We start from the raw sequence: 12,382 nt of genomic DNA, 5'->3' as shown, positions 1-12,382 counted from the left end.
AGAGCACTCTATGATTCGGATTGGGCTTGCACAGTGGATACATTCCACCAATACTCCTCAATGACTCACGTGAGGGGGGACCACAAAAAACGAGGAACCCTGGCACCATTTTTAGCCACCTAACCAGACAAAAACACAACTAGTTTTTCTCCGGTTCCGTTGGAACATTATGCAAACACATGAGATCTTACTGCGTTATGGGTTGGTAGATGAAGAGTTGTTGTTTTGTCGATTTTGCCAAAAAAGAAATCAACGGGAAACATTAAAACATCCGCTGCTGGAATGTTTGGGTCTAAGGGGCTTGCGTGTGAATATTTTTTAAAAAGTATAAATGGAAATTTGTAAATTCTACCACAGAGAGTTTCTGGAGTACATGTCTCTCAGGAGCAACTACATCCATAGTAGTGGCAGTGGTGAGATTTTTTTAAAGAACTAAACTTGGGCAGTACTCCGGCTACTACAACTTCAGGAATTGGATATGGATCTAATCATATGTATGAATTCAAATTTGTTTTAATTTAATCATTTCTTTGTTCCCTTCTTCTCCGTATTATCAATTGCTTTTATGTTTTGCTTTTTTTTATACACATGTGTTAAAGGTTAAAGTTTTAACCAAATGACAATAAAATAAATAAATAAATAAATAAATAAATAAGTCAGTCTCACAGTGGAACGCACGGTATGGAAACAACGGTGGCGGTAAACCCGCCGCCACCGTTGTTTCCATGCGGGCCATCACAACTCCTGCAAGCGGGAGGTGATGTTCCCGCCAGGTCTGACCTGGCGGGTTTAACATCGCCCGCCTGCAGGCAGACGAGGGAACACCGGCAGCATTACGAGATGCTGCCGGTGTTTCCATGATTCCCATTGAGTCCTATCGGAATGGGGATTAACACCATTTCGCCTCCGTGATTACCGGAAAACCGGGGTTGTAATGCCCCGGTAATTCTGGGAATCACGGAGGCGGAATGGTAATACGAGTCCGGCGGTAGCCAGGCGGTTTTACCGCCTCGGTTACCGCTGGACTCGTAATGAGGCCCATTGTGTCATTTCTGCAAGCAGGCATTACACCCATTCTTCAATTGGCATGCACCTGACTCACTGAAAGATGGAGGCGTGCCGCGGCAGAAAGTCAGTCAAGTTAAGAAAAGTGGCATTACTCCCGCCAACGTAAGTCGTTTAACTCAACTACAATGGCTATGTCCTGGCACATTTCCTTGATTTTGGGGGCTGTCAGGTGACACAAAAATGAGATGTAACGTATGCAGTATTTACAAAACGTTATTCCATCTGCAAAAACCCATCTTCTGTTGATCAGCTTTACACCTAGTGTAAGTGTGGTTTGGGGGATGTTATAGGGGAAAGGTATATGTATTCAAGTGGTTGTGTTGAAGTAAGTGGTTATCTGCATGAGAACATGCATATTTGACTGAGAAAAAGCTTGTTAGTCCCTTTCCTGCCAACACTTTCATATTTACCGGCAGAAAATCCATGGGCGGATCTTCGGGCATAATACGAGTGCTTGCTTATTGAATCAGACGGAATTTACACCAGATTTTCGCTAAGCGTTAATATGATCTAGATGCACTCAGAAGCTTAGTGAATTCCTTTATCTGGTGTAAGTTACACCACGCTTAGTTGAAACTTACATCAGCACATTTCATAGTTGCAGTAGTCAATCGGCCCCTATTTGTACTTTCTCTTGTTAACTGAATATTGCAAAGGCGTATTGTACAGCTGCCTGTAATTGCAACCTTTTTCTCTTGCACTTTGGGAAGAGTGCTAAGGGAAGCTCCAAATTCAGACCACAGGACCTCCTGTAGTGCCCAGAGGGAGGCGGGACGCAAGGAGACAGCTGCCAATCAGCATTTCCCCGCTTCCTGTTTCCAGGCACTGCAGCACTAGTGCTGAAGGAGCTGAGAGGATCCAGTGATGCAGTGGACCACAAATAAGTTAAGCTAAATAAGAAATGTAGAAGTGTGCATGTGTGTGCATGCGTGCATGCGTGTGCTCCAGCATGTGTGTGTTCTTGTGAATTGGGGTGATCGTTGGCGCTATACAGAGGGTAGCGGATCACACAGCACGGAACAGGCACTGTGAGGGTGATATGGTGCAGAACTGGGGCAAAGATAGCAACCGTTGTAAGAACTTGAGGCAGATGGATTGACATAGGGAAGACCTGGGGTAATAAGAGCGAAATGCATAAGAACTGGTTTAATGAGACTTAAGTGGGGCAGAACTGGGGCAGTGAGAGCAAAGACCGGCTGAAATTGGGCAATTAAATTGACCGGGACATGACTAAGGTAGTGAGAACAACATGGGCAGAACTGGTTAGTGGGAGCTCTGTGGGACACAACTGTGGCAAAGAGTGCCATATGGGACGGGACAGGAGCATTGAGAGTGTCAAGCGGCAGATCTGGGGTAGTGTGAGTGAAATTTGGCAGAACCATGCCAGCAAGAGTACGTTGGCCCGAACTGGGGCAGTGAGAGTAAGCTAGGGCAGAACTGTGGCAGTGAGATTTACATGGGGCAGAACTTGGGCAGTGAAACCAAAATGTGCCAGCACTGGGGCAGTAAGAGGGGCATGAGGCAAAGGCAGTGCCTTTGCGAGCAACTGGATCAAAACAATGTGATGCCCATCAGGCAGAACTGAGCCAATGAGGGTGAACTTGGGTAAAGCTAGTGAAGCGGCAGAGACATAGGACAGAACTGGTGGCAGTGGGAGTGACACTGGGCACAGCTGCTGGGGTAATGGTATTGATATGGGGCAGACGTGATGGCATAAGGAGTGGCCTATAGCAAGTTGGGGCAATGCGAATTGCATGGGTCAGAAATGGGACAGTGAAAGTGACATGGGTAGATCCGGGGACATTGAAAGCGTCACAGGTGAGAAAAGAACAATATGATTGATATAGGGGAAAAGTGAGGCAATTAGACTGACATCAGGAAGAACTCGGCAATGACAGTGAAATGGGGTAAACTGGGGGCAGTGAAATCTGGCATCTGAAGTACTTTACTATGGCATGTGTTCTCTGACGACACTTGTTTTAAAATGTATAACTTAAAAAAAAACACTAATTCGCATATGTATTGCATAAATTAAATGTACCATTTTGTCCTATTTAAACCAGAAGACATTTGTTGGGGAGTCACCCTAAATCGCCCTTAATCTGGCCAGGCGTGCTTGTTTAATTCACTTGAATCTACCAGCCACCACTGAACCTGGGTGACTCCCTTTAACATATTGGGAGAATGCCCCATGGAGTCAAATGAATAACCTTTTCCTAACTTGTGGGGAGCAGTCTGTCAAAACAAACAAGGCCATTAGGGTAGGAAGATGTTGGAATCTGTGAGTAGGGTTTCATGCAAACCTCACTAGGGTCGTGCATGGACAGCTGAAAGGAATAGCGATTTTACTGGCTCGGGAGCTTTAGTAAAACTTTGGAGATGGTCAGGTCCAACGTCGAAACTGACAGTGATGGAAATATATGAGGATAGCTTATCTCGGATGCTTCTGTGCGGAGCCAAAGTATGAAGTTTGCCACAATAATAATGGAAGATACTCCTACATCTTACACAATCAGTATCAATCGAGCTTATTAGAGACACATTAGGATTGATATCCAGAGTATTAAGGCAACAGTCATAGCCGCTAAATCGAGACATTTAGGCCCTTACTCACAGAGTGTTTTCCAATGGGGGGTTTGCCATTATAAAACGCTTCTGTGAATTAGGCCCTTAGGCTCTGTTCAGCAGTATTTTAATACGTTACCGTAGATTTTATCTAATACAATTTCACCTAATGAGATTTCACCGAATTTATTTCACCAAAAATGATAGGCAAAGTGGTATATGTGTAATGCATAATAGGTAGGGTGTGTGGTAAGGGTATACGTAGGCTATGGGGACTAAGGAGGGATTGCGGGGGGTATCCCCCCACATTATATATATAAAAAAGTAGAAAAAGTAAAAAGTGAATTTCGTTTTTCGGTGAAATGGATTTGGTGAAATCTCCATTGGGTACAATATTTTCAAAGAAATCACATACTTCCATTTTAATAAGCTTAATTACTTTTTACTGAATGCTGGTCGAATTGCGCATCTTTTGGTTAGAGGATGGCCTCCTGAATCTCTCCATGTCCAGTAAGAATTGTAAGACTATTTTATCTGCTGTTATTAAAATCTGAAATTGGCAAAATTACCTTTATAATTTGTCTGAACAGTTTGGGATCCCTGTTTAATGACTAAGAGTATAAAATGATTCTCGTTCAATGCATTATTTTATATGAAAGTATTTATGGAATTGTGATTCAATGTCCTATTTTATATTTCATGTGGCAGTTTAAAAAAAGAATATTTCATTCTCTGTAGTCTGAATTATGTTTTAAGACATCTGTTTTGTTTGCTGAAACCTTATAGCAGATGTTAAGAAATAACAGAAATAAACTGAAGTGATCTGATTGGTCATTTTGTGAAGAGGCTATCTAGTGAAAAGAGATAACGCCATTTCTCTTCGCCCATCCTTGCGTGATCAACAATCTCCTTCCAGAAGGATTCCATAAAATCCCATTATTCATACCTTTTAAGTCTGCCATAAATTCTTCAGCAGTGCCATCCCAAGAGGCGTCCCACTGTCACTATTAAGCAATAGAACCCGAGGAGTGAGGGCATTACTGGTCTGGTAATGCCCCGGGGCATCAGTTACAAGCCCAAGCGAGCAAAGGTGGCGGCCTCCCTCTCTGAGGAGGCTCTGAACGGGGTCTTTCCCAGTGTGGTAAGGACCACTTTCAGAGGCTGCTCATTGGTTGGGGGGGCACCCCCCTCGCTGCCTACTAATGTAAGTTAATTAGCCTTCCTCCTTCAGAGCAGCATTGGTATTGGCGTGGAGATGCATAATGCAGTGGATTGCATATCACACTAGGCAGAAGGCAGAACACTGAGCAGCAAAGAAGGGGCGCGCTGTTCCATGCTACAATAGTTACATATATATATATACAGCTTCTCCTCTTGTTGAACCCTTTTCAGAAGAAACACATCAGTATGAGAGTATATCCCATCGAGCATGCATTAAGAACAATTATACAGCGACCAATCCTTAAAAGAATTTACTGTAAGTAATTAAGTCTTATTCCTGGAGAGGGCTATTCGAATGACATAATACGTTATTGTAACTTTGACTTACTCCTGATTTACTTCTTTTAAGAGAGGAGTAAGACAGAGGTACGTTCACTTCTTCTGAGAATCAAATAATCCCCTCTTGAAGTAAACAAAGATTTATTTGTGAACTGGTCCCAAAAAGGCAATAATGTACCTGGATAGTTCTTGCTAATTTCTTGATGAGGTTTACTTGATCTTCATCTAGTGGTTTTACATGAAATACCTGGTCTCTAAAATAAAAACAATTCATGAGAAAATACGCCTAACCCTTTAACATACCAATATTCTACAATCTGTAAAAAAACACGTACCCATCAAATCTTTTTCCGGAAGGAAGAGCAACGGCAATGGATATAAAGCCACAAAGTAAAAGGAGTGCCAGCTGCATCGTGATGATTTGGCTAACAGTGGCCCTCCACTGCTCTTATATTCATGCCCTGTCTTATCACTTCCTGTTATCACACTGTAGAAAACACATCATCTCACTGCACATGCCATCTGATGAACTCGTCTTGTGCAAGCGTTAACCTCTGATGCTCACACAATTCATATCCAGAAGTGGCATCATAAACGTCAGCCTAAAATCTTTCTGGATGGGATTGACAGGAACACGATTTTGAATATGCTACTTTTAATGGCATTTGCGTTTTATGTCCATGTTCCTATTTTCACATGCATGTCAAGGAGTCGGCTGTGAACTGACCTCCCTGACAGCTTCCTTGTCTCTTGTCTTTGATCTGCTTTTTTAGAGTTATTAGTACTGAGCAAAAAAAGAGCTTTTCAAAAACACTTTTCATCAATGTACCTGCAAAATTCATGAACAATATCTTTTTTGGTTTTGGTTCACATAAGACGCTTTAGCGTCGCCCGTGAAAAAGTCCATGAATACACATCCTCCTTAACGATGTGTCATTATTCCCTCTTTAATGTTCCCATTGTCACTTGCTGAAATCGGGGTATTCTTTGTGAACCCTATTGGTGATTAGCTGTCTTTGTTATCAATTTAAAGGAAAGAGTCCTGGATGTCCAGTCCTGATAGAACAGTGTTCATCTTGCTCTATTGTGCAGTGTGTGTGCATGCTCTACGCAATGTTATTGTTTTATTATTATCACTTGCAATGAATTGAATTGCATTTCAGCCCTTTACTCTTGTTCTTTTGCTCATGGATTGATGTGTGTTGCGGTATTGGAGTTGTGGCTGCCATAGACCCATGGCAGCCTAAACGCATTGGCTGATGTCTTTGCCAGCGCTTGTGTAACATATTACTTGCTTCGCCAGCTTTTTGCTACTGTTTCATAGCGCTGTTCATAACGTGCATATTTATCACCCAATCTACATGCACTTGTCAGGAGAAAGTGTTGAATTGAAGGTTACGAGCTTCACTTTACTCATTATTAGATAGATATTGCAACATCTAAGATAGCTCAGCAGGTTGAGCGCTTACTGCTACGATCTGTGTGTGATCGGCAGGTTAAGGGTTAGAATCATGGCAAGGCCAACTTAGCTTTTCATCCTTCTGTGAGCAGCTTAGGCTTCAATAAGCTGATTTGATTTGTTAACAGTAGACGCAGCCAAATGCTTTAGAGGCACAATGAGCCATATTACAAGTCTGGCGGTAACCATGCCGGTAAAACTGGCAGGTTGCCGCCGGACTTGTAAATGTTGCCGGCGTCTGGCTTGCTGGTAACACTGGGGGATTCCAACCCCGACGGTCCATGAAGTCAGGCGCCGGTAAAATGTTAGTCCGCATTCCCATAGGACTCTATGGGAGTGAGGACCAGGGAAGCACTGGAATCCTTAGTAATGGTGCCGGTGCTTCTGTGAAAGTCTGCCTACCGTGGCCACTGTGTTACAATTTTTTTCATCTGGTTTCCCAAAGCACTACTTCTCTTTGGGTAGTATGTGTCGAATAAATTGTTTTTCAAAATGCCCTGGCTGTTGGGATCATTTTTGGCTATTGGTTCGATATCTTGGTACGATATCAGCACTCTTTTTCTGGATGCAGCAGGACCAAGGCTTAGCCAGACTTTGGGCCTCATTTATAGTCTGCTGGTCTGGAAACAACAGTGGCAGTAAACCCACTGCCACTGTTGTTTCCGGACCGGCAGATTACGAGTTCTGCAGGCGGGAGGTGTTACTGACGCCAGGTCTGGCCGGGCGGGAGTAACACCTCCCGCCTGCAGACGGAAATGGAAACACCGGCTCTGTCATAGACGGAACCAGTGTTTCCATTGTCCCCATGGAGTCCTATGGGACTCCATGGGAATGGGGATTTACAGAATTCTGCCTCTAGAATTACCGGGTCACCGGGGTTGCAATGCCCCGGTGATTCCGGCAATCACAGACGGGTCATTCATTCCAAGTCCGGCAGCAACCTGCAGGTTTTTCCGGCTCGGTTACTGCCGTACTTGGAATGAGGCCCTATGTTTTCAGATTTGCCATATATGGCTGTGCCTGTTAAAAGGTCTGCAGCTTCATAGCTTCCAAATTCTCTATGGGAGAGCATTTTTATGTCAAAGCTGTGCAATTTTTGTGACAGTGTTATGTCACATGATAGGTCATCCAGATGTCTTTTAGCTCTGTTTTCTCAGCTTTGGTTAGGTAGGCTGTGACCTATTGTGCAACAGCAGTGGAAACCTCTGCAATTGTCACGACCCTCGCCCAAAAACCCCTCTGGCAAACCCATTGGCCAGGTGGAGTGAGGACTCGGGCCTCTAGAGCCTGGCATCCTCTTCAAAAGCCCTCATGGGGACAGTCCTGGTGCCTATGGCGCCAGGCTCATATACTATGAAAAACAATGTGCTTGGGAACTACTTTATTGTATTGTCAGGCAACATGGAGGCATCCACATAGCTTGGTTCCTAAGAACCAAGCTATGCGGTCTAGTGTTTTGGGTGTGGTATCCTAGGGACTACTTTACCTGGACTATTTTGTTGGGGCTATTTAAACCACACCAGAGCAAGACAACACGCTTCGCGTTACTTTGCAGCTTGCAACGTGATGGTCACCATGTCCAGCTATTCCCTCGAACCTCTGAGAAGCAGAACCTGCAAGGAAACAAAAGGAACATCATTAGTAGCAGTATCTTACCTGCAGTCTTCATCTTTAAACACTCGCAGCTACTGAGAACAGCTTCCTCGAATCTGCACGTCTCCCGGACAGAACGACCTGAAAGAGGAAGTAAGAGGCAACATTAAAGAAAGCAGTAGAGACATTTACAAATCACAAACTACTCAAAAGCCTTACCTGGCTGGTTGCCTCTCGGCTGGCACCACTCCGGACATTCCACTCGCGCTGAAGAACACCGCGACCTACAAGGAAGGAAAACACAGGTTAGCAAAGGCAAGACTTTGCAGTGCTGCGCATAGCGCTTACTTACCGCATCATAGCGCTCTTAATACGCCATCATTTACCAGCGGGGCTCAACCAAGCCAGTTCGCCGTGCTGAAGCTCTGCATAACTAAGGGAGGAAAAAAAGACATTTTAAACAAAGAAAGGCATGCAGGATAGCAACAAAACTAAAGAACAGCAGTAAAACCTACCTTCACAATATCAAACGGGCCGGCGTCAGTGAAGTAACTGGACAGCACTCGCCCATGAAATACAACACGCCCCTGCAAAGAAGGCAGGACGGAGAGCACGCCTAATTCTACCACAAGGAGAGGAGAGGGCGCCAGAGGGACTGAAATCATACGGGGGTGGAGGGAGGATACTTACCCCAGTCGATCAGTCTTGAACACAGTCCTCCTGTATTTTCAGGCAGAACCTTCCCCGGAGACCACATCAGGGCAAAGCTGAGAAGCATACCAGCGAGTAACCCTGCTGGGTGGCATCCCTGTGGATACCAGCTGAGCGTAACAGAACACGAAGACTACCATAACAAATCCACCTGGGCGCCATGGAGACATTAGAAATGGACCAATTGGCCCAATTACTAGGAGAACTTCGTGCTGAGGCTCATTCTGCCCAACAAGAGACTAATGCCCTCTGGAGAGACCTAATAGTGACCAAAGAACGCACTGAAGAGATTAGCAGGCAATACTTGCAATCACAGGCAGGACAGACGCCTCTACCTGGAAGCAATCCAACGAAGAAAGCAGTAGAGACATTTACAAATTACGAACTACTCAAAAGGCTTACCTGGCTGGTCGCCTCTCGGCTGGCACCACTCCGGACATTCCACTCGGGCTGAAGAACACCGCGATCTACAAGGAAGGAAAACACAGGTTAGCAAAGGCAAGACTTTGCAGCGCTGCGCATAGCACTTACTTACCGCATCATAGCGCTCTTAATGCGCCATCATTTACCAGCGGGGCTCAACCAAGCCAGTTCGCGGCGCTGAAGCTCTGCATACCGAAGGGAGAAAAAAGAGACATTTTAAACAAAGAAAGGCATGCAGGATAGCAACAAAACTAAAGAACAGCAATAAGACCTACCTGAACAATATCAAACGTGCCGGCGTCAGTGAAATAACTGGACCGCACTCGCCCATGAAAGAAAACGCGCCCCTGCAAAGAAGGCAGGACGGAGAGCACGCCTAATCCTACCACAAGGTGAGGAGAGGGCGCCAGAGGGACTGAAATTATACGGGGGTGGAGGGAGGATACTTACATCAGTCGGTCAGTCTTGAATACAGTCCTTCTGTATTTTCAGGCAGAACCTTCCCCGCAGACCACATCAGGGCAAATCTGAGAAGCATACCAGCGAGTAACCTGGCTGGGTGGCGTCCCTGTGGATACCAGGTGAGCGTAACAGCAATGTACTGTATATCTATGTTTGCATTCCACAAGTGGGCAATGATTGCATTGTAATCATTGATGTACTTTGAAGCTTCGTTTCTTTCAATGTAGTATGTGTTTTTAGGCAATGTGCCTTTTACACTGTTTTTAACAGAGACCATGAAGTTGTTTACTTGTCCTTTTGCTGAAACCGGTCTAGGAAAACCAAAGCAGCATTTGATGTAGTATATGCCTTTGTTTTTACATTTGTGTTGTCAATATTTGCCACATTTATGTATTTGGAAGCATACAATTTGTGTATGTAACTCACTATGTGTGCTTTTTGAAGAGATGTCGCAGGTTACATATTTGTGAATGAACTGCAAAACAGTGGCATCACTGTCCTGACCAAATTTCGGAGCATCTTTTATCCACAAAAGCATGTGGATGTGTGGTGCCCCTCTGGATTGATATTCGTTTCTCCAAAAGAAGTGTTGCACTTCTCTGAGGGGACGAATTGTTTTATTACAGATGAAGTGCAGCATGGTAATAAAGCGGTGGTGAGAGTATCTTGATACAGTTACAGGGTCAAGAGAGCAGAGTTCTCCATGAGTTTTTATGTCTATCCCTTCTTTATTTTGGATTGCTATGCGTAGGAAGTCGTGCAAGTCCTCCCATGCATATTCTGCATAACTCAAAGTGACAAACCATTTGGGTGGGCCAAGGTTCCGTAGCATACACCGTACATTAGCACGACATCTGAACCAGTATTCTTTTGTACCACAAATGTTTGCCAAGAGATCTGTGATACTTGACTGCAAAACACAATCTGTATCTTTTATCTTTTGAAGTAGTTGGGTAGCAGACATGTTTAAAAAAATTGGAACCTGTTTTCAATGTGTGTGCAACCCCATAACACTTTCAAACAGGAGGTGAAATATTTATTCAACGTATTGTCAGAATCTGGGGTCAAATACATTTGTAAAGAGTGGTATTCGGATGCTATTTGTGTGCACCTTTCATCGTACCTTCCCCCTTTTCCAGTAGGAAAGAGTATGGGAAGGGCTTGGGCTCTACTCTTTTTTTCCCATATGCTGATTGGCGATCCTTTGGCTTACCACATTTGATACGTTTCTAGTGCATTGTCTATGGTGTCTTTGGAGTGGAGTGAGTGAATCGTATGCTGGTCTAAAATATTGAAGCCATAATAGGATCTACAAGTTCAAATTGGCCAGTTGCTGAGGAATCCTGAATTATTTTGGTGGTTTCCCTTAGGTTTTGTTCAATGTTTATTTATTTGTAGTACTCATTGTTCTCTTTAAGATATTGTAGGGCTTCTCTAATGTTGTTTAAGTATACTAGTTGTTGCCAATTCTTTTGTCTTTCGTTGGTACACCATTCACTAGGATAATCAAAGATTGATCTATTGGCCATTGCACTCCTAGAGTGTCTACATTTTCTGTAAGATCTAATGGCAAATAAACTACTTTGCCAAAAATGCCTTTCAGTAATTCAGAAGGAGGCAACCTGGCTGCTTTGGGTTGAAGGTGTATTATAGCTTGAAATGGGTGTACTGTTTGGATTATAATGCTCTCATACAAATTAAGCTGTTGGAGAGGTTTTGGAAGTGGGAATATTTCCAAGTTATTAGTGATAGCCCGTGAAGGCATTTGGTTATTATCAAGCATTGTATTGCAGTATGTGCAAAGTATTGAGGGGTTAGTAATTTTGTATTTGTTTTCTGCTATAAGATAGAGAGCTAATTGGAAACACTGGGATTCCTCATTGTCTTCTACTTTGTACGTTATATCTACAGTTTTGGTGCTTTTTGTATAAAATGTTCTGTGACAACACACACATACTTAGTTTGGTACTTCAGCAGATGTGCTTTTAAACTTTGCTATTTCTTTTTTGTACGTGTGTATTAGAAGGTTGGCATTTGTAAGGTTTTTGCTACTCTTCTCTAAAGGTACTGGATTTTCTAAGTGATCTTCACTTCCAAAATATTTTCTTTGGATGTGGTCTATTTCTTCAAGGAGTTCTTTCACTGTGCCATGTAGGAGAGCGTTATTAAAATGTTCCTGCTCTAAAGCAGGACTTTTTGCATAGTACAGGCGCTGGACAAAATTCCATATAGTGGAATGGTGTGTTGCTAACCTTTTGATGTGGTGGAAGGTGCTTTTGCAAGCAGGTCTGGAAATGCAGGCTAATGAATGTCATTGCAGTCCAGTGCAATTGCACACTGGACAGGAGTTCATGGTTTGCAAAGTTTCTTTTTTTCATTTTCTCTTTTACTTTCACATTGTGATTTAGGAATTGCCGTAAAGATTTAAAGGATTGTTTTCATATGTTACACATTAAGGTGCAGGGCCATTTGTAGGTGGGACGGATTGGTTCGATGGAATGGAGAGTTGATTGTACGTTTTTTGGGGACATTCTTTCAATGAGAGTTTCTTCTGCCATAATGGTGTTGTCTACCATTTCATACCCTAGGCCACTGCTATGT

At 43.6% G+C, this 12,382-nt stretch overlaps 1 protein-coding gene across 1 annotated transcript in view; it reads right to left on the bottom strand.

Annotated features, from left to right (window-relative positions):
- Positions 1–5,550, bottom strand: part of LOC138491677 (mast cell carboxypeptidase A-like) — a 209,035-nt gene extending 203,485 nt beyond the window's left edge. The window contains exons 1-2 of the mRNA XM_069618318.1: positions 5,469–5,550; positions 5,312–5,387 (exon numbers count right to left, since the gene is read on the bottom strand). Of these exons, the coding sequence (XP_069474419.1) occupies positions 5,312–5,387; positions 5,469–5,545 (153 nt within the window). The 5' untranslated portion in view covers positions 5,546–5,550. The remainder of the gene's footprint in view (positions 1–5,311; positions 5,388–5,468) is intronic.
- Positions 5,551–12,382: the final 6,832 nt, after the last annotated feature.

This window comes from Ambystoma mexicanum, chromosome 10 (assembly GCF_040938575.1).
Source record: "Ambystoma mexicanum isolate Mex_15411 chromosome 10, UKY_AmexF1_1, whole genome shotgun sequence".
NCBI classification, from domain to species: Eukaryota; Metazoa; Chordata; class Amphibia; order Caudata; family Ambystomatidae; genus Ambystoma; species Ambystoma mexicanum.
Note: the sequence above shows the minus strand (reverse complement) of the source record. Positions and strands in the feature narration are given on the sequence as shown.